This window comes from Pelophylax lessonae, assembly GCF_965119305.1.
Source record: "Pelophylax lessonae genome assembly, chromosome: 4".
NCBI classification, from domain to species: domain Eukaryota; kingdom Metazoa; phylum Chordata; class Amphibia; order Anura; family Ranidae; genus Pelophylax; species Pelophylax lessonae.
In genome coordinates, this window is record NC_138771.1 from 506,255,660 (window position 1) to 506,279,619 (window position 23,960).

General features: G+C 44.2%; 1 protein-coding gene across 1 annotated transcript in view; it reads left to right on the plus strand.

Annotated features, from left to right (window-relative positions):
• Positions 1 to 23,960, plus strand: part of ITPR2 (inositol 1,4,5-trisphosphate receptor type 2) — a 611,059-nt gene that overhangs the window by 522,539 nt on the left and 64,560 nt on the right. The window contains exon 52 of the mRNA XM_082252924.1: positions 4,691 to 4,780. Within this exon, the coding sequence (XP_082109050.1) occupies positions 4,691 to 4,780 (90 nt within the window). The remainder of the gene's footprint in view (positions 1 to 4,690; positions 4,781 to 23,960) is intronic.

Sequence of the window (23,960 nt, forward strand, 5' to 3'; positions counted from 1 at the left end):
TGTTATTTCACATTGTATTTGCACAGCAGTCTTTCAAACGCAATTTTTTGGGTAAAAATATACTTCAATTAATTAAAAAAACTAAACAGTAAAGTTAGCCCCGATTTTTTTGTATAACGTGAAAGATGATGTTACGCTGAGTAAATAAGAACCTAACATGTCACGCTTTGAAATTGTGCACGCTTGGAATGGCGACAAACTACTGTACTTAACCACTTCAGCTCTGGAAGGTTTTACCCTCTTAATAACCTGGCCATTTTTTGTTATTCGGCACTGCGTTCATTTAACTGCCAATTGTGCAGTCGTGTGACGCTGTACCCAAATAAAAATGATCTCCTTTTTTTTCACACAAATTAAGGTTTCTTTTGGTGGTATTTGATCACCTCTGCGGTTTTTAGTTTTTGTGCTGTAAACAAAAAAGGAGCGACAATTTTCAATTTTGAAAAAAAAAACAATATTTTTTACTTTGCACTCATCACTGAACGCTGATCTCTGCATTGGGGGCATGTATGCTGGTCACTACATTGGGGGCATGTATGCTGGTCACTGCATTGGGGGCATGTATGCTGGTCACTACATTGGGGGCATGTATAATGGTCACTGCATTTGGGGGCATGTATGCTGGTCACTGCATTGGGGGCATGTATGCTGGTCACTGCATTGAAGGGGGCATGTATGCTGGTCACTGCATTGAAGGGGGCATATATGCTGGTCACTGCATTGAAGGGGGCATGTATGCTGGTCTCTGCATTGGGGGCATGTACGCTGGTCACGGCATTGGGGGCATGTGTGCTGGTCACTGCATTGGGAGCATGTATGCTGGTCACTGCATTGGGGGCATGTATGCTGGTCACTGCATTGGGGGCATGCATGCTGGTCACTGCATTGGGGGCATGCTGGTCACTGCATTGGGGGCATGTATGCTGGTCACTACATTGGGGGCATGTATGCTGGTCACTGCATTGGGGGCATGTATGCTGGTCACTGCATTGGGGGCATGTACGCTGGTCACTGCATTGGGGGCATGTACGCTGGTCACTGCATTGGGGGCATGTACGCTGATCTCTGCATTGGGGGAATGGTATGCTGGTCACTGCATTGAAGGGGCATGTACGCTGGTCTCTGCATTGGGGGCATGTACGCTGATCTCTGCATTGAAGGGGGCATGTACGCTTGTCACTGCATTGAAGGGGGCATGTACACTGGTCACTGCATTGAAAGGGGGCACGCTGGTCACTGTGCATTGAAAGGGGGCACGCTGGTCACTGTGCATTAATAGGGGGCACGCTGGTCACTGTGCATTGAAAGGGGGCACACTATACCTTAATTACTGAAGAAGTCACGCAATTTTTTACAGCGTTTTTTGCTGCAAAGCAATGCCTATTACATTTTTCTGTTTGCGCCACTGGAGTCTAGGCTTTTATATTACCCACAGACCACTGGGTCATTATTAAATCCTTTGACTCATGGTGAGGGGGCTGTTATAAAGATCTCTATAATAAAAAGTGTTGGAGATATGGCACACTAAAATCTGTGGCAGTGAAAGTTGACAGGTACTCTTTATTATCCAGCATTAAGGGGTTATTTGACAGGTACTCTTCATCATCTGGTAATGAACAGGTTAACCTCAGGCTTGGGTCAGTCTGTTCTGCAGTACACGAGTCTAGTGAGAAGTTCTTTAATCCCTGAACTCCCCAGAGGACTCCCCCAGCCAGCACAGCCGCTCCAGTAACAGCAGTCTGAGAGCTAATTTTACAAGATGCCGCGGGTAACTTGGAGGGGGCAGACAGAGACCCCTGTGTAGTCTGTCCGCCAGTGTGCTCCTGCAAAACCATTTCTTACAGAGGCGCTGCAATCGCAGGCTCATCTGACAGCAGGACATCCAGCCATTACTTGTTAATAGCCTAATGACAAGCGATTATAGAAAACTAAAAGTGTTTTATCAAGAATTTTGCTCTCTCTATCTAATCCAGATTTATATCTGACCCTAAGACCTGCATGCAGAACTCCACCACTCAGGCTTTGCTGAAACAGAATATTCATAGAGAATCGTCCCAATAACCAATGCAATGAGTAATGAGGAAATGCCAGCCTTTAAATAAATTTACATTTCCCCACATTTTCCCCCTTTAAAAGCAATCCAAGAAAAATGCCTTTGCAAGAAATCCAATGAGCTCCCAACTCCCTTTTTAAGCTGACAGTCCAGTGCCTCTGCTGCACTGAAATCCCAAACAGTGTTGTCAGTCCTGCTTAATTTCTCCCTGCGGGACTACAGAACACCTCCCCCTATACTGTTTTCCTTAATAATAGTGTGTTCTGTAGTCCAAATAGAAGAACTTAGACAGGGCTGACAACATTGCTTGCGATTTCAGTGTAGTAGAGGCACTGAATTGTCAGCTCACTGCAGGAGGCTTCAAGCTCACTGGATTTGTGGTGGTTCAACATGTTTTTTCTGCACCTGCAGCATTTTGAAGGGAAGCAGTGCAGTTACGTACTGAATATTATTTTTTTAATTTTGTCTAGACATCCACTTTAAAGCGGTTCTTCAGCCTACGTAAAAAAAAAAAAAATAAATCAGCAGCAGCTGACTTTTAATAAAAGGACACTTACCTGTCAAGGTATCCAGTGCTGTTTTTATCCAGGCTAGTTCTTCACTAGTAGATAAAGACCAATCTCCTGCGCTTCAGAGAAGTGCACTGGCAAAAATCAATCAGACATCTTCGGATAATCCAATATTTGAACCAGCTTTGCTGCCCCCTATGGGCCGGGGGAAAACTAGAAGAAATACTGTAAAAACAAGGAATAAAGGGAGCACCAACCTAGCGCATTACCTTTGTGATAACTTTTTAGTGTTAAAAGAACAGATGTATACTCACAAAAAACATCAGCAATAAGGCACATCAAAGTCCAAAATGTACTTGAAACGGCCTGGTCATCTAGACAAGTCCCAAACGCGAGAAGACTTTCCAAAAGGCTGACAGGTTTCAAGGGGAAATCCCCTCTTCTTTTAGCCCTGAGAGGGCTCTGAGGAAGAGGGATCTCCCCTCGAAACGTGTTAGCCTTTTGAAAGGTCTTCTTGAGCTTGGGACTTGTTTAGATGGCCAGGCCATTTTTAAGTACATTGTGGACTTTGATGTGCCTTATTGCTGATGTTTTTGTAAGTATACATCTGTTCTTTTAACACTAATAAAGCAATCACAAAGGTAATGTGCTAGGTTGGTGCGCCCTCTGTTCCTTGTTTTTGCAGTTGTTCTTCACTAGTCTCTGGGTTCTCAGCGCCAGCATCTTAAGTGTTGGAAGCCAACTGTGACAGCTTGCGGCTTCACAGCCAGCTTCCTACTGTGCATGTGCGAGCTGCGCTGCGCTTTGTGAATTGTCTCGCAGCCTTCTGGGAACTATGATGTGTCCCAGAAAGTTGGGGGGAGAACTTATGGTGGATTGACGCAGTGATCCAACCAGAAGAGGGAGCAGGTACCTTTCAAAATCAGGTATCCGCCACCCCCCACCCACGCATAAATCAGAACTTCTCCTTTAGGGTAAATTTCCCACTTTAGACACAAGCAACAATGCACCCTATGCAAGCTACATATTATTCTTTCAATCATGGAGGATCAGCATCACATGTGGGCAAATAGGCAAGCAAATGAAGCTTGCCAAGGAACACCCACTCCTCCAGACTGATATCAATTCTTTAAAGCATTTTGATATTTGCATAACTCCTCCCAAGAGCCAACCCACTGCTTTTAGTGGGAGTATTGAGACAAGGTGCTGTGATGTTTTCAGGTACAGCATCCCGCCAGTCCCTCCCATCAGCAGTGATCTGTCTGCATTGCATAGAGAAACCAGTGATGATGTCACTGGGTCTAAAATAAGGTATGTAATGCAAACAGGTTTTATTTATAAATGTCATTTTCATGTTAATGAGGAGAAAAGGTAGAACCAGGGGAGGAAAATATAAGCAAAATAAACTTCAGCTTTAAAACTGGAATCAGTATATTGACCACTTCTGGACCGGAAGACTTTCCCCCTTAATGACCAGGCCATTTTTTTGCGATTCAGCACTGCGTTATTTTAACTGACAATTGCGTGGTTGTGCGACGCTGTACCCAAACAATTTTTTTCACTTTCTCCCATATAACATTCCCCAAAAAAAAAAAAAAATGTGATCAAAGGGTTAAACGTATACCTAGGGGATGTTTTCTAACTGTGGAGGGGGGCGTGGGCTTATGGAATCAACACAGGGACCTGTGTTCCTAAATAGGAGGAACACTGGAGCCCTGTGTTGATTGCTGAGAGAACAATGGTATGCTGAGTTTACAACAGCAGACCGCCGTCCTGTTTTAATGGGGAGCGATCGTGGGTGCCCGGCTTTAATCGCACCGCCAGCCGGGCAGATCAGCTTCCACACTGGTGAATGGGCGGGCGGGCGCGCGCCCCCATGATCGTTTCCGCAAAGCGTCGTACAACGTTTCATGGGATCCTGTGGCGGCAGGTCAGCAAGTGGTTAAAGTCATATCCCGCAGCAACAGGAATAAATACTTTGCTGAAGAAAGATGTCTGTAGACAGAAAACGCATATCACAGTAACAAAAGAAGGGCTATGGTTTTAGCAGTGTTCCTCGTCTAGTTTTTTTATGCAAGACCTGTTCAGCACAGAAAAGGTTAACCACTTCACCTTCTCCCAATAACAGATAATGGTGGCCCCCGAGCCTCTTCTGTAACAGCAATGATGAGCTCCTGTCCACACGAAGACTGTCCGTCATCAAGCATATCCATCACAGGTCAGTTCCAATATACGTCCCGCTCCCAAAACTCAGGATTCAGCCATCCTTTTCTCCATTTCTTTAGCTTTCCGATTTGAGACACTCTCTAACTTTTTCTGTTTTTAAAGTGGAACTGTCAGCAACTTTCCAACTCTTCATGATTACATTCCTGACATGTCCATTATACAGCAACCGTAGAATTTTTCACAAAATCTCCACCTTTTTCATAGGAGTCCTTGAAATCCAGTCAGTGACTTTGCTCAGGCTGAGATGATGTAATCACTTTGCTGCAAACAGGAGGAAGCATTTCCTCAGTCTCCTCTCCCCTAGTGGTCTGGCTGCAACATTGTAACTTTGCATCAAGTCACAAAGTGAGAGGCTGTAGCAGGGGCTGACTTGTGTAAGACATTTGTGAACACAGCCAATAATTGCACAGACACCAGAATTTACAGGATTGTGTTATCTCAGTCTAGGAAGTAGATTGTGACCCTGGATGATACCTAAACAATGATGGCTGCTCTGTTCAGGAGAGAAATGCAAATGAAAGCATTGTCAAGGGAGTACTGTGAGCTCTGTGAAGGGTAAATAATACCTACAATTGTTACACTGATATGTTCATGCATGGGCTTACAGTACAGTTCGTGTCAACCCTGGGGTTTTTGGCGTTTCCACCCACTTTAGGGTGTTCCCAGCTCATGCTATTGTATTCTCAGGATATAACATAGTTAGTTTGAAAAAAGAACACAAGTCTTTCTGGCTCAACCAAGAAAAAAAAAAGAAAAACCGTATTGAAAACCCAACCATACAATCCCATATACACAATCCTATACCCACAGTTGATCCAGAGGAAGGCAAAAACCCCAGCAAAGCATGATCCAATTTACTACAGCAGGGGAAAAAATTCCTTTCTGATCCCCCGAGAGGCAATCGGATATTCCCTGGATCAACTGTACCTATAAATATTAGTACCAACTTATATTAAGTACACCCAGGAAAGAATTCAGGCCTTTTTTAAAGAAATCTAGTGAGCTAACCAGAGCCACCTGTGTAGGGAGCCTATTCCACATTTTCACTGTGAAGAAACCTTTCCGTATTTGGAGACAAAATCTGTTTTCCTCTAGAGGTGCACACAGCAAGGTCCATAAAGACATGGATGAGCGAGTTTGGGGTGGAGGAACTTGTCTGGCCTGTCGAGTCCTGACCTCAACCCGATAGAACACCTTTGGGATGAACTAGAGTGGAGACTGAGAGCCAGGCCTTCTCTCCAACATCAGTGCCTGACCTCACAAATGCGCTTCTGGAAGAATGGTCAAACATTCCCATAGACACACTTCTAAACCTTGTGGACAGCCTTCCCAGAAGAGTAGAAGCCTTTATAGCTGCAAAGGGTGGGCCAACTCAATATTGAACCCTACAGACTAAGGCTGGCCATACACTATACAATTTTCTTATTCAATTTCCTTTAGATTTACCTTAAACTATGTAGTGCAAGGGCCTGCCTGATTGCATACAAATTGAACGTATTTAGGCTTGACCCTATATTACATGGTTTTGGTAAATCTAAAGGAAAGTTGAACAAGAAAATTGTATAGTGTACGGCCAGCCTAAGACTGGGATGCCATTAAGTTCATGTGCGTGTAAAGGCGGGTGTCCCAATACTTTTGACAATATAGTGTATATTAAAAATCTAACAGAAAGAGTAGGACCCCCTTGTGAAGCCACTGAAGGTTTGGTTTAGAGACCCTGAATGATTTATTAAACTATTTGGTAGGTTACCTGACTATGTCTACCCAAATCTGAAAAATCACTTTTTGGGGACCCTTTTATTTCAGTGGCTGCAGTGCCATCTGCTGAAAAAGTTCCTAATCCTCTCAACAAAATAGCCAGGTAATTTGTTAGGAGCCCCTTCACACCCATGGAGACACATTTGTGCTCATGTACAGAGCCGCTGATGGGGGGCCACCAGTCCTCCTGTAGGGGCCCGGACACACAGGGGGGCCCCTACAGCATGCGGAAATGGTGCGGTTGGGCAGAGGGGCAAATACAGAAGGAAGCCCTGTGCAGCTCTCTGCAGCAGCTGAAAGTCAGTTTCTCCCCTTCCTGCCAGCGTTCACCTGCTGCAGGGAGAGACACAGGGCATCATTCCTGTAATTGCTTCTCCGACATCGATCCCCCTCCCTGTTCTACCTGCTTCTGACTCCCCCCCCCCCCTTCCCGTGTGCCCCTCTTTCACTCTGCTGCACCCCTCGTGCAGCGCTGCAGGCTTCCCTTTCCTGTAAAAAAAATTACCTTTAAAAAAAAAAAAAAATTAATATTAATGAATGATTTAAACAAAATTGTAAAATAAAAGAATTTTTGGTAAAAAAAAAAGTTATACATTAAAAAAAAAAAAAAGTAAAAACAATTAAAAAAGGGCTTATTCACACAGGTTTGCTGTTATGTTTGTGTCCACTAATAATGATTTTAGTGTATATTTAGTGAAAATATTGTCTTGATAAATTAGGGGGGGTCCCGTGATTTCTAACAGCAGCCCTGCTCATGCACCATGGTGTTCTTTTTTAGGGAGCCTTGCTTTTCATTTTCAGGGGTCCCCCAAAACACATACAAAGTACATAAATACATCTGACCTTCAGCGCACCGAAGGCATGTCATGAGAATGCATGCGTTTATGTTAAGGTATGTTAAAAAAGGAGGTTGAAATTGCATGGGTACATGTTGATGGTTCATTGACAATGAATGGGCAGTGCAACGTACCCTATGTGCCACAAATGCCTACATGGAGAGCTTGTTGCCAGGGGCAACCAATCAAAATTTTTGTTAATGTTTCAATGCAAAGAAAATTTAGAGCTGAACTTCAGGCAGATAAAAAATGCATACTTTAATACAGCTCTGTAATCTTTAATACATCACTAAATGTATTTTTATTATCTATAAGCCATTTAAATGTCTGAATTTTATGTGGAATCGGCCTCTTAAAATCCATGTAAAGCAGAGCTCAGACAGGAACAGGATGGAAGCATTAGCACAAGGAGCTGAAATGAGGCATGCTGATGGAAGGAGAAAGCTGAGTGACATAGAGATGGGTTCATGACTGTGCTGCTTCTCCTTTCACTGTCCAGTCACAGGCTGGAGTCAGGTCCAGGATGACCTGGGATCAGAGAAAGTGGATTGAATGATACTGGCCATCAGACTAAGGACATCTAGTAGCAGAACAAAGTACTGCATGGGAAGTCTCTGAATTAAATCTGAAAATCGCAGCAAAAGTTGCTTTTGTTATTTTATCTTTTAATAGGATCTTAGTTTTTATCTCATTTTTGGCTTGAGATCTGATTTAAATCTTTTGTGACCAACTTCTGTTTTTTGTAACTGATTTTGTTTTTCTTGTGATTCCACTCCAATGATTGGAAACTTGGCTATTCCTTGATATCCTTCTGACCTCACAATGGGAACGATGAACCCACAGCTATGACATCACAGGTAGAGGTTTCTGTCACAAGCCTGATGTCTTTAAATAAACTTTATAGGGGACATATTACAGTTGTTTTATCCCCCCGACCTCCTCGCTTTTATCAGTTCCAGAGACAGTTAATCAAAAACCCATATTTGATGTTACAGTCACTTTAAGCCTCTGCTTCAAAAGAGAGGACAACCTAATTAGAAGCTTGTTCATAAGCTCCACCACAAGCTGTGACTGACGCTGTAAATCAGCAAAAAGTCCCAGAAGTCTTCTTACGCATTTCCCGCGACCAGCTAATTAGCGGCACAGATAGTGTCCCTCTTGTATTCAGTAACAAGACACCATAAATGACACATAAAAGTGGACCTTACAGTAACTTTACAAGTCTACATAAATTAATTTTTCATAAAAGCTCCACCTTTTATCATTAGGAAGCCATTAAGAAGCTCTGGTCAGTGGCGTTGCCTAGACTGAGATGATGTCCCCTGTCAGCTGCAGGCAGGAGGAAGCGTTTCCTCAATCTCCTCTCCCCCAGTGATCAGAGTTCATTTTAACAAATCACAAGGTTAGAGGCTGTAGCAGGGGCTAATCTGTGTCAAACATTTGTGAACACAAAGACTGCAAAAGTAGCTGAATTTACATGATTTGTGAGCTGCCATTTCAGTCCAGGAAGTAGATGGTGATACCTGAACCAGGATGGCACCTTCCATAGTAATGTGATCTCTGTGAGACGTAAGGCCTTATTCGCTTGGTTGTACCGATCGGTACATATCCATAGACCCATGTGAGGAGCCATCTTTAGCTGCCCAGGAAGCACAGGTGTTCCTTGCAGGGGCACATTGGCATTCTGTTCAAATCAATGACGGGCGGCCAAGTGCACAGACCTACACAGAGCTCCAAGTGCATCCCGGCGTGTACATCCATGAGGGTCCAGTGCACACCTACACAGAGCTCCAAGTGCATCCCGGCGTGTACATCCATGAGGGTCCTGTGCACACCTACACAGAGCTCCAAGTGCATCCCGGCGTGTACATCCATGAGGGTCCAGTGCACACCTACACAGAGCTCCAAGTGCATCCCTGCGTGTACATCCATGAGGGTCCAGTGCACACCTACACAGAGCTCCAAGTGCATCCCGGCGTGTACATCCATGAGGGTCCGGTGCACACCTACACAGAGCTCCAAGTGCATCCCGGCGTGTACATCCATGAGGGTCCGGTGCACACCTACACAGAGCTCCAAGTGCATCCCGGCGTGTACATCCATGAGGGTCCAGTGCACACCTACACAGAGCTCCAAGTGCATCCCGGCGTGTACATCCATGAGGGTCCAGTGCACACCTACACAGAGCTCCAAGTGCATCCCGGCCTGTACATCCATGAGGGTTCAGTGCACACCTACACAGAGCTCCAAGTGCATCCCGGCGTGTACATCCATGAGGGTCCAGTGCACACCTACACAGAGCTCCAAGTGCATCCCGGCGTGTACATCCATGAGGGTCCGGTGCACACCTACACAGAGCTCCAAGTGCATCCCGGTGTGTACATCCATGAGGGTCCAGTGCACACCTACACAGAGCTCCAAGTGCATCCCGGCGTGTACATCCATGAGGGTCCAGTGCACACCTACACAGAGCTCCAAGTGCATCCCGGCGTGTACATCCATGAGGGTCCAGTGCACACCTACACAGAGCTCAAAGTGCATCCCGGCGTGTACATCCATGAGGGTCCTGTGCACACCTACACAGAGCTCCAAGTGCATCCCGGCGTGTACATCCATGAGGGTCCAGTGCACACCTACACAGAGCTCAAAGTGCATCCCGGCGTGTACATCCATGAGGGTCCTGTGCACACCTACACAGAGCTCCAAGTGCATCCCGGCGTGTACATCCATGAGGGTCCAGTGCACACCTACACAGAGCTCCAAGTGCATCCCGGCGTGTACATCCATGAGGGTCCTGTGCACACCTACACAGTGCTCCAAGTGCATCCCGGCGTGTACATCCATGAGGGTCCTGTGCACACCTACACAGAGCTCCAAGTGCATCCCGGCGTGTACATCCATGAGGGTCCAGTGCACACCTACACAGAGCTCAAAGTGCATCCCGGCGTGTACATCCATGAGGGTCCTGTGCACACCTACACAGAGCTCCAAGTGCATCCCGGCGTGTACATCCATGAGGGTCCAGTGCACACCTACACAGAGCTCAAAGTGCATCCCGGCGTGTACATCCATGAGGGTCCTGTGCACACCTACACAGAGCTCCAAGTGCATCCCGGCGTGTACATCCATGAGGGTCCAGTGCACACCTACACAGAGCTCCAAGTGCATCCCGGCGTGTACATCCATGAGGGTCCTGTGCACACCTACACAGTGCTCCAAGTGCATCCCGGCGTGTACATCCATGAGGGTCCTGTGCACACCTACACAGAGCTCCAAGTGCATCCCGGCGTGTACATCCATGAGGGTCCAGTGCACACCTACACAGAGCTCAAAGTGCATCTCGGTGTGTACATTCATGAGGGTCCGGTGCACACCTACACAGAGCTCCAAGTGCATCCCGGCGTGTACATCCATGAGGGTCCAGTGCACACCTACACAGAGCTCAAAGTGCATCTCGGTGTGTACATTCATGAGGGTCCGGTGCACACCTACACAGAGCTCCAAGTGCATCCCGGTGTGTACATCCATGAGGGCCCGGTGCACACCTACACAGAGCTCCAAGTGCATCCTGGCATGTACATCCATGAGGGTCCTGTGCACACCTACACAGAGCTCCAAGTGCATCCCGGCATGTACATCCATGAGGGTCCAGTGCACGGATCAGAATGCAGAAAGATTGTGTCCTGATCCATGCATCAGACTTACACCGATGTACACTTCTGGGTGCAGTTGGAGATCCTTGCAGCCAGCCACCAGTTATGGTTTTAGACAGGATGCCAGCAAGTCTCTGCATGGAAAATCTGCACAATCCGGCCCCTGAAGATGGCTCCTTACATGGGTATATCCAGTCCTGGAACAGGGTCACCTGGAGCCCAGGGCAAACATGCCAGACTGCACCCCTCTCCCAAGATTCCGAGAATTATGTGCCAGCAAAAATCCCCCCGCAAAAACACTGAGCACTAATCTGCATGCTTACCCCCCCCCCCCCCCCCCCCAAGCATAAATACCCCCTCCTCCCAGTACAAATCCACCCCTAGCTGAAATTCCCCACTCTCAGCACAGACACATCAGCTGCCCAGCGCCATGCATGTGTGTGGCATTTGGGTGTTAAAGCCCACCCTTTTTTTGTCACACCGGTGGCAACAGGTTAATACAGTATATCTGATGACAGGTCCACGTTAATCAGCTTGACCTATAAAGTGCAGTTGCAAGAGTAGCAATTTTGTGACTAGTAGTGGATTAGACTAGGAATGAGGCATGCAGCGCCTCATGCTTCCGGAATCTTCTTCCTCCCAGTTCAGCAGCCTCAGCGCCACCATTTTCACCGCTGGCTGTGAAGGGGTTAACCTACTTTTCTCTCATCCTTTTTTTTTTTTATCTGAGTTTGTTTTTGTGTTGCAAACTACATAAACAAGATAATTTGACAGGCAGAGTGAATCGAGACGCTCAGGGGTAAATTAGGATTCCTCTCAAGGGCTTATGGGGTTTTTTTGTTTGTGGACTGCGTCTTCCTCCAGTCACCTTCACAGATGGGATTCTGCACGCTGCCTGTGGTTTCTCTCTCACAATGAGTAATTGATAGTACTCAGATGACTTTTACATGTGACTTTGCTGAGCTCCGTTATGTAAAAAGTGTGGAGAAGCGGCAGGAAAACACGTTAACACCTTCCTGGCAGAAATACAGGCCACCCCACTTTGGATTTCTACCCGAAGAATGACAGCAGTCTGCTTTAGTCCCTGAAATAAACCTTTCCATCACCTTCCTGAGCAGAGAACATTCCTTTTTCACTTGCCTAAAGGCAAACAGTCTTAAATGATTACAGTGTTGTAGACTTACTGGTGAAGGACAGCTATTCGTCCTAAACCTTCCTATTTATTGTATGTTGATGGGTGGGGGGGGGGGGGGGCGACATCACTGAGAATGCAGCCTATCCATTCACTAGAGACCAGTGACATCACTGAGAATGTAGCCTATCCATTCACTAGAGACCAGTGATATCACTGAGAATGTAGCCTATCCATTCACTAGAGACCAGTGACATCACTGAAAATGCAGCCTATCCATTCACTAGAGACCAGTGACATCACTGAGAATGTAGCCTATCCATTCACTAGAGACCAGTGACATCACTGAGAATGCAGCCTATCCATTCACTAGAGACCAGTGACATCACTGAGAATTCAGCCTATCCGTTCACTAGAGACCGGTGACATCACTGAGAATGCAGCCTATCCATTCACTAGAGACCGGTGACATCACTGAGAATGCAAGCCTATCCATTCACTAGAGACCAGTGACATCACTGAGAATGTAGCCTATCCATTCACTAGAGACCAGTGACATCACTGAGAATGCAGCCTATCCATTCACTAGAGACCAGTGACATCACTGAGAATTCAGCCTATCCGTTCACTAGAGACCGGTGACATCAATGAGAATGCAGCCTATCCATTCACTAGAGACCGGTGACATCACTGAGAATGCAGCCTATCCATTCACTAGAGACCTGTGACATCACTGAGAATGTAGCCTATCCATTCACTAGAGATCGGTGACATCACTGAGAATGCAACCTATCCATTCACTAGAGACCGGTGACATCACTGAGAATGCAGCCTATCCATTCACTAGAGACCGGTGACATCACTGTAAATGCAGCCTATCCATTCACTAGAGACCGGTGATATCACTGAGAATGCAGCCTATCCATTCACTAGAGATCGGTGACATCACTGAGAATGCAACCTATCCATTCACTAGAGACCGGTGACATCACTGAGAATTCAGCCTATCCATTCACTAGAGACCGGTGACATCACTGAGAATGCAGCCTATCCATTCGCTAGAGACCAGTGACATCACAGAGAATGCAGCCTATCCATTCACTAGAGACCAGTGACATCCGGGAGAATGCAGCCTATCCATTCACTAGAGACCAGTGACATCACTGAGAATGCAGCCTATCCATTCAATAGAGACCAGTGACATCCGGGAGAATGCAGCCTATCCATTCACTAGAGACCAGTGACATCATGGAGAATGCAGCCTATCCATTCACTAGAGACCAGTGACATCACTTAGAATGCAGCCTATCCATTCACTAGAGACCGGTGACATCAGTGAGAATGCAGCCTATCCATTCACTAGAGACAGGTGACATCAGTAAGAATGCAGCCTATTCATTCGCTAGAGAATGGTGACATCACTGAGAATGCAGCATATTCATTCACTAGAGACTGGAGATATCACTGAGAATTCAACCTATCCATTAACGAGAGACTGGTGACATTACTAAGAATGCAGCCTATCCATTCACTAGAGACCAGTGATATCATTGAGAATGCAGCCTATTCATTCACTAGAGGTCAGGGATATCACTGAGAATGCAGCCTATCCATTCACTAGAGAACTGTGACATCACTGTGAATGCAGCCTATCCATTCACTAGAGACCGGTGATATCACTGAGAATGCAGCCTATCCATTCGCTAGAGACTGGTGACATCACTGAGAATGCGGCCTATCTATTCACTAGAGACTAGTGACATCACTGAGAATGCAGCCTATCCATTCACTAGAGACTAGTGACATCACTGAGAATGCAGCCTATCTATTCACTAGAGACCGGTGACATCACTGTGAATGCAGCCTATCCATTCACTAGAGAACGGTGATATCACTGAGAATTCAGCCTATCCGTTCACTAGAGACCAGTGACATCACTGAGAATGCAGCTTATCCATTCACTAGAGACCAGTGACATCACTGAGAATGCAGCTTATCCATTCACTAGAGACCGGTGACATCACTGAGAATGCAGCCTATCCATTCGCTAGAGACCAGTGACATCACTGTTAATGCAGCCTATCCATTCACTAGAGACCGGTGATATCACTGAGAATTCAGCCTATCCGTTCACTAGAGAACTGTGACATCACTGAGAATGCAGCTTATCCATTCACTAGAGACCAGTGACATCACTGAGAATGCAGCCTATTCATTCACTAGAGGTCAGGGATATCACTGAGAATGCAGCTTATCCATTTGCTAGAGACCGGTGACATCACTGAGAATGCAGCCTATCCGTTCACTAGAGACCGGTGATATCACTGAGAATGCAGCCTATCCATTCACTAGAGACCAGTGACATCACTGAGAATGCAGCCTATCCATTCACTAGAGAACTGTGACATCACTGAGAATGCAGCCTATCCATTCACTAGAGGTCAGTGACATCACTGAGAATGCAGCCTATCCATTCACTAGAGAACTGTGACATCACTGAGAATGCAGCCTATCCATTCACTAGAGAACTGTGACATCACTGAGAATGCAGCCTATCCATTCACTAGAGGTCAGGGATATCACTGAGAATGCATCCTATCTATCACTAGAAGTCAGGGATATCACTGAGAATGCAGCCTATCTATCACTAGAGGTCAGGGATATCACTGAGAATGCAGCCTATCTATCACTAGAGGTCAGGGATATCACTGAGAATGCAGCATAGCCATTCACTGAATAATAGTGACATTGGTAGGAATGCAGCTTAGAGCACTGTCAGTGTAGTTTCTTCTTCCCTATTAAAGAATTAGCAATAATTGTTACAAAGCTCTTCCTACAATCTCGGGATAGTCAGCTGCAGTGCAGTTGACAGTTGCAGCCGGTGATCACATGTCTGGGCTCCCATCACTCTCATCCCACGTTCTCTGCTCACAGTAAACACATATGTTTACCCCGCCTAAGTGGCTGTAGAGCCTGTGAAACAGACATGATCCATGTATCCTCCACTTATTAATAGTGTGAAAGTCACCTGGCTGAATAGATTTTATATTTATCTTGGCGTAGGCTGTAGATCCAAACACCGTCTTGTCATTCAGATGGGCTGTAAATCATTCCTGCAGTTTTCTAATCCGGTAGAAAGTTCTTCTAAAGGGGAACTCTGCTGTATTTTGATCTTGTTTTACAATATTTGTTCAATGCAGATTTTCTATGTGACTTTCACCTTTTTTTCTAATTTGCTGTATCCTATTTTGATTGTTGAAATTCATACACAAATGCTTTCTCCAGTGGCCATAGCTAGATCAGTGAACCCTGTTTGTATTTTCTTCCTAAAGGGAGGCAGTAAACAGAAGTCATACCATTAGGGTTATGCTGCATCAGTTAGCCAGTTATTAAACCTGTCAAGTATCGGCCTGTCTCTCCCTCTAGCATTAATACCTAAAATGGATCCTCGTATTCTAAATTCCCACAAAACCCAAGCCTGATGAATGGGGAGTGCCAGAGCTCCCAACTCGCATTTGTTGTTTATCAGTATCCTCATATGTACTAATAACAGCCTATGTCGTCTCTTTGTCCATTGGTTTAGCACTGTTATTAGGCTTGTTAGCTCTGACAAGGAACCTGCACAGGATGGAATTCAGACTTTTTAATTTCACTGGCTGCATGCTTGTTGTAGTACACCCAGGTTGGAGATGACAGCTGCACAGTCTGTGCTTTTTAAAAAAAAGCAGCGATCGCGTATTTCGTCATCATGGCCTCCCTACAGTGACTGCTGAGATAAGCTCATTTAGCCCTATAGCAAAGGTGCTGTTTACTTCAGTAACATCTGATGCACAGGGTTGCACTGAGACACGAGAAGTAATAAAGCATGGTTTTGTAAAGCACCACTGAATGCATGGCACCACAATGCATAGCCAAGGGGCCACACCACCATTTGCAACTGTAGCCGACTAGCCGTGCAGCTTCTTGGCCATGTAACAGTAAATGAGCATTATCACACTGCTAAAGTCCTCATATGCTCACCTCCTGTAAGCATCCTCAGAACATCCCTTGCAGTCCCCTCTGCCTGAACCAGGTTATCTTGGAATCACTTTTCAGTGCAAATGAGCCTTATTGGCTTACAAATAACAAATTGGGCTTTAAAGTGGAAAGGTCAGTAATAGCAGCCCACCAATCATGGTCCTAGGGGTGGACGATTAAGACACCCGACCGTCTTTAATCCTACACCAGAGACTTAACATAGATGGTGGGCACCTTGACAGTGGGTCTGATGTGCTGCTGATCCCATATGGCCAAAAGGCTCAAGGAAGGCCGATCTCTCCCTGACCCGACTTCTCAAGATGGCGCCTTGCCTCAGTGGTCAGCGAAGGAGAAATACAAAGAGGCAGCACAGAAGCTTTTCTCCCGATCTTCTCCCTGAGAACCTCCTGCTCCTCTTCTCCCTACTGAAGATTCCCCTGGCACTCAATCGGAGGCAGGCGACACAGTGCCACTGGAAGACCCAGCCGAACCTATTCTCGACTGGGATACAGTAAATTCATAGGCATACATATTTGCCATGCCTTCTTTACCAGGAGTAGAAGACCCAGAGCCGACTCTCAGAGATATCTGCTGCTGTGAACATGTGCAACACTTCTATAACAACTCTTACTTCCGAAATAAAGGGGTTGACGGGTGAAGTATCCTTTACTAGACATGATATGTAGAAATTGCGAGAATAAAAAACAGCTGCATTGGAGGGTCGTATCAGTACAGTTGAGGATGACATGGCACCCTTAAAGAGAGATGCTAAACATGGTGCACTCCTCACTGCTCAGCATGCTGCAAGCATTTATGATATGGAGAATCGGCTACGACGCAACAATGTCTGTGTCATAGGTATACCGGAGCGGGCAGAGGAAAAAAATCCAGTTGCCTTTATTGAGAATTGGCTTTTGTCTACTTTTGGTAAGAAGTCTTTTTCACCTACGTATGTTCTCAGTTGAGCGGGCACACAGGGTTCCATTGCGCCCTCTACCTGCAGACAGCCCTCCTCGCACCTTCCTGTTCAAATTGTTGAACTTTAAGGACAGAGATGTTATACTTGCCAAGGCTCGGGATAAAGAAGATATAATGGTGAGTGACAACACCAAAATATAATTTTTCCCAGATTTCTCAGCTGAAGTGCAGAAACAGCGAGCAGAATTTACAGAAATTAAAAAGCGCCTCAGAACACTTGACCTACAATATGCCATGTTGTATCCAGCCAAGCTTCAGGTGGTTGCCAAGGGGGAGGTTAATTTCTTTGACAGGCCATCTACTGCGATCCAAAGGCTGGACAGGGAGGAAAGTTCACTTCGCTTGAATAGACCCATAGGATCAGCTGCTATCCGACGTCTGTTACCCACTTGAGTGTTCCTGAAGAGAGGCCTCTCTTCCATAACCCACCCCTGTTTCTCTTGTGAATAGGCGGATTCCAAATCATAACTGCATTGAATAGTTACAAATACTTTGCTGCGGTGAAGCTTTTTGTTACCTAATTAAGCTTCCACTGTTGCCCTAATGGAAGTCCTACATGAACGATCTTTGCGCAGTTTCCAGGTTTGAGGATCCAGTTGGTTCTCTGGTTGTTTTATTTTTTTCTTCTACTTTTTTTACTAGCCTTTATTTTTTGTGCCTGCCATATGGGACTAACCTATCTTATCCCTAAACACCTGATCAAGCTTACCTTTCCTAAACTTGAGGGATTCCGGGGATCGCTCCACCTATCATGAGAATCTCCCATTGCTTATTTCTCTTTTGCTATGTCTGCTACAATATGCATATTGTCTTGGAACGTTCCAGGCCTTAATAACCAAGTAAAGCGCCTGGCAGTGTTTCAGAAAGTCAAACTAATACAAGCTAGTTTAATTTGTCTTCAAGACACTCATTTCCCACCCACACCGCCCCCGTCCGTATCTGGCAGACTGTTTAGTTATCAACATCGCTCCACTTACTCTTCCTACTCCAGGGGAGTGAGCATTTTAGTTCATCAAGGAACTCAATTCTCTTGTACCCAAAAGGTTATTGATCCTGATGGATGGTATATCTTTTTATTATGTTTAATTTCTGGGCTAACTTTCATAATAACAGGAGTGTACATACCTCCTCCATTTTCAGCGGAGATTCTCAAAAAGTTGGCGGGATTTATGGTCTGGTTCCCTAATATCCGGCTACTAGCGGTTGGCGATTATAATGATTTGCTAGATCTTGCTTGGGATAAATTGCCCCATCCTTGCCAAAATTCTGCCCAACTGGAGGGCTTACTACTTTTGTAATTCTGCCCAACTGGAGGGCCTACTACTTGCTTGCTATAGGAGCTTCAGCTGATGGATGTGTGGCGGTTGCATCATCCCAATACTAAAATATTCTCATGTAACTCTGCTACATATGAGGGTCTGTCCCGTATAGACTTAGGATTGGGAAATTTAATTGCTTTTTCAGTTTCCCAGTACAAGCCTAGAAATATCTCGGATCACTCTACCTTTTGGGTAGAGCTTAGTATACCATCCACACTATAATTCCTTAGATGGAAATTGAATCCATTTTGGAGGTCACTTTTTCCGGAGCCAGATCCAATACCAAAGCTGATCACTTCCTTTTTTCATTACAATGTGGATACTGCAGATACTGTATAGGCTTTGTATGGGATGCGACCAAGGCATATTTACGGGGACAATTTATCCATATAATTACCAACATTAAAACTTCTACAAAAGCCTGGGAAAGATTTACTTCTTTAGAGGTCCAGAGAACGGAGGAAGCTTACATAGATATTCCGTCAGAACACACTAAACGGGCTTGACCAGCAGCACAATCCCTTTCTAGACAGGTAAAACTTCAACTAGCGAAAAACAAATGCTTTTTCTTACAACAAAAACACTTTGAGGAAGGAGAAACCACGGGGCATATGCTGGCAATGTTAGTGCGTACGCAGCAGGCATCTTCTTATATAGCAGCAGTGCAAGATCCACAGGGTTCTATTAGATGTTCCACTCCTGATATTCCTAGTGTGTTTCGATCTTTCTATATTGATTTGTATTCAGCTAAAGTACATCCATCTAAACTGGACATTGCTAATTTTTTGAATGGTTGTTCTTTGCTTTGCCTGTCTGCCTTGGATGTGCGGATGCTTAACGCCCCAATAACGGAGGATGAGTTACTTACAGCCTTAATTCAGACCCCTAGTGGGAAATCTCTGGGGCGGCTGATGGTCTCCCTTCTGAGGTGTACAGGCAATACGCTGAGCAATTGGTACCAGTGATGCTGAAGGTCTATAACAATGCATTTTAAGTGAGGACCTTACCTACCTCAATGAATGAGGTAACTATTGTTTCACTACTAAAACCTGGAAAAAAAGACCTGATTCGTATAGGTCAATTTCTTTTCTCACAGCTGATGTAAAGGTGTTGGCCAGGCTGTATCATACACAGTAGGGGTATAGGAGTGGAATAAATGACCACTATCTGCGCAAAATGGACAAGTTGTCTTACCTATGTTCTAAAGCTGCTGGTTGTAAAGACCAAAGGTCTAGGGATTGTGAACTTCAAAAAACCGGTCAGCTCCTAATCTGAAAGGTACCTTGACAAACCACGCTATTATAAAGTGAATAATTGCAAATACATATATATGAATAATTAATAAATAGTATTACATTTCATATATATATATATATATAAAGTGCATAAGAGAATGAATCAAATTGCATGATTATAAATATAACAAATTAAAATTGATGAATAAATAAATAAATGAATAAATAAGTGCATAAAAAGCGCTAAACAATTAATAAATAATGTCCATATAACACCAATGTGATAAATTAGTGCAAAAAGAAAAATTGCATTATATAAGCACATAATAACTATATCAATCATGTCTTTAACACATAATGTCCATAATCATCAAAAAATTAATTGTGGTGCACACGTGAAAAACTTGTGGATCGCTCTTCAGAGGGGCTCCCACGAAAGTAATGTGTAGATAATGTGTCTGAATCCACCACCAGTAGTAATGCCTACTTACCAGAGGTAAGTATATAACTCACAGATAGAGATAATCCAAAATAGCATACATCTCCACCACAATGCTAGGCCATATCAGAGGTATTTTAACACACAGAGGATAGGAAGGTATATTAAATCTTCATCCACATCTCGAGGATTCACATCCAGGGGAGACAAGAGAGAGAGGTTAATACCGTAATACCGCTAGTACCGTACTGTAATACCGTAAAATTTATTTACAAATTACAGAATTAAAACACTTACAATCTTTCAGATGGATAAAAACTTTTAAGGACACGCAGGGACTCCGAATACACTCTACCTGCATTCCAAAAGGTGGAAGTGATGTGTCACGCTAACCCGTAACCCAACGCATTTCGTCAGAAGCGTCTGATGTCATCAGGGGTCATTTGGACATTATTTATTTATTTTTTAGCACTTTTTATGCACTTATTTGTTCATTTATTTATTTATTTATTTATTTATCAATTTTAATTAGTTATATTTATAGTCATGCAATTTGATTAATTCTCTTATGCACTTTATATACAGTGTATATATATATATATATATATATATATATATATATATATATATATATTGTGACAGGAAGTCAGGTAAATCTGTGGATGTAGTCACAGACAGGAGATACATTTCCACCTGGTTTAGAAAATTCACCAATTACTATAGGGTGTCGGCTGAAAAGGTAGCCAGGACGGCTTAAGGAAGTTGAAAGGCCTTCAGCTGTTCGGAATGAGGAAGTTAAGGCCTCTATAATTTGTCCAAAGGAAGTCTATTGATTGCTGCCTCCTGACGCTGTGTGAGCTGGGGAGAGGAGGACAGTCAGATGTGTGCCTCCCGACGCTGTGTGAAGCCTGGGAGAAGGATTGCTGCCTCCTGACGCTGTGTGGGCATGGGGAGAGAAGGACAGTCAGATGTGTGCCCCCTGAAAGCTGTGTAAGCATGGGGAAGACCTCCTGAAGCGATGTGCGCTGAGGAGGGTAACAAGTGTGAAGACTACTCGAGGTGAGGTCTTGGATCGTTTCTATGTGAAAAGAAACCAATGGACATTTCCTGTGTAAAGGGGAAATTAATTAAGACTGAAGACTACTCAAGGTGAGGTCTTGGACTATTTCTATGTGGAAAGAAATAAATGCACTGTTTGCTATGTGAAGAGACAAGCAAAGTGTTCAATGTGAAGAGGAAAAGGGACATGTTCAATGGACATTTGTTGTGTGAAGAAAAAACATGGACTATTGAGTGTCTGCTGTAGGATCAGCAAAGTTTGCCCAACAGTAGGTTGAAGACAGACTCCGTAGGTAGGTTCCTGTATGTGAGAAGGTAGCCGCCCACAGTGGCAAGGATTTATTTTGTGTTTTATTTTTATTTTGCTGTTTTTGAGGCTTGCACTTGTGTGAAGTAAATTGCAAGAATAAACCAAACTGTTGTTTGCAACCACTTCTCGGCTATCTCCCTGTGTAACGAACCCCCCCAAAGGGGTCATCCATACCCGCCACCGAGCTAATCTCCCACAATATATATATATATATATATATATATATATATATATATATATATATATATATATGACATTTAATACTATTTATTCATTTTTCATGTATTCATATATATGTATTTTTACTTATTCACTTTATAATAGCATGGTTTGTCAAGGTACCGTTCAGAAGGTCATACACAAACTGATACATAGGGATCAGTCTTGGTTTATTCCAACTCATTCTACTGCACACAACCTTAGGCGCCATTTTTTGAACATACAGCTTCCGGAAATAGGGCCATTTTTTCTTTGGACGCAGCTAAAGCTTTCGATAGCATTAAATGACCCTTTCTCTGGGAGGTTTTGGAATGCTTTGGGGTGGGTAATGATTTTATTACGTGGATCCGAGTATTATATGCACTGCTCGAATCAGGGTGAATGGCCAACTTTCGGACCTCTTTGTTTTGCATAGAGGCACTAGTCAGGGGTGCCCTCTGTCGCCCCTGCTATTTGCCTTAGCCCTGGAACCTCTGGCGGCACACATTCGTGGGTCATCAGACATTGTGGGGTTTATTAGGGTCCACGGAGTGACATCATTTCATTATATGCAAATGACACACTACTGTATTTAGGAGACACACAGACATCCATGCGAGCTGTGATGGCCCTTATCAAAGGTTATGGAGCATTATCCGAGTTTTCTATAAATTGGGACAAGTCTGTCCTTCTACCTTTTTAGATCCATTGATAATCCTTCTTCCAGATTGCGTTAAGACTGTACAGATAGTCTCCTCTTTTCCTTATTTGAGCATACAGGTCATGTCCAATCCTACTCAGTATAGAGAGCTGAATCTACTCCCACTATTATGTAAATTCCGAGAGAAAGGCGGTGCAAGGTGTATGTTTCCCTTATCAGTGATTGGGAGGATAAACCTAATATAAATGGTGTGGGCCCCCTAACTGTTGTGCTTTTTTAATAGTTCTCCAATTTGGATACCATGTAAATGGATTTCTCCGAATAGATTCCCAATTTTGGAATTGAATATGGTGCAAAAAAAAATGGCCCGAATTAGTCTAGCAACCCTGCAAATGGGAAGAGAACAGGGTGGTTTGGCTGTCCCCCACTCCAGGGCTTATTACATAGCTTCCCAAATACAGAAATTGGGAGGATGGGGGTGAGGTGGACCCATTTGACTCCATTAGAGCCCTTCTAATACCGTGGAATTCTACCTGCTCTGCCCTCACATATTTAGAAGGAGGGTTCCCACATGTTGTCCCTACAGTGCCTACAGTTACTCTACTGAATAGTGAAAAGCAAAAATATTGCGCTAACCATAAAAAAGCTGCTACACCAAACAACTGACAAGAAGATTGTGAATAGCAAAATGTGGAAAAAAGTGCAGTGCTAATAAATACTAGCAATATAAACGTGTATATAAATAAACCAAGAAAGGTAAATACAAATAAATTGCAAAATGAATAAAAGTGAACATCAAATCAACAGTCCCATATGTGAAGTGAAAAAAACAGTCCACAACGGTGATAATTGAAGTGCTCACTGGATCCCAACACCAACAAGATATAGAGATATAATGTGCTCACCAGAACGATAGGACTCAAAATGCCATATAGCATATGAGTCAAATCAGCTTGTTGTACAATGGATGGATAATCCGAAGGGATGACTGAGGTCACTGATGTTGAGGTGAAGAGGTAATAGCAGATATGAACCGTCACACCAGAGAGGCTCTCACTCCGTCAGATGGCCAGAAAGGAACCAAAAAACAAGGGAGCACAAAATAGCGTAACACTGCTAAAATTTTAATTAAATAAAAATACACCAAATTGCACTTACAAACATCTCGTGGTAAACAGCGTATACAGATGCAAAGGTAAGGCCACGCTGCTGACAGCCTACCTTTGCATCTGTATACGCTCTTTACCACGAGATGTTTGTAAGTGCAATTTGGTGTATTTTTATTTCTGGCTATCTGACGGAGTGAGAGCCTCTCTGGTGTGACGGTTCATATCTGCTATTACCTCTTCACCTCAACATCAGTGACCTTAGTCATCCCTTCGGATTATCCATCCATTGTACAACAAGCTGATTTGACTCATATCTGCTATATGGCATTTTGAGTCCTATCGTTCTGGTGAGCACATTATATCTCTATATCTTGTTGGTGTTGGGATCCAGTGAGCACTTCAATTATCACCGTTGTGGACTGTTTTTTTCACTTCACATATGGGACTGTTGATTTGATGTTCACTTTT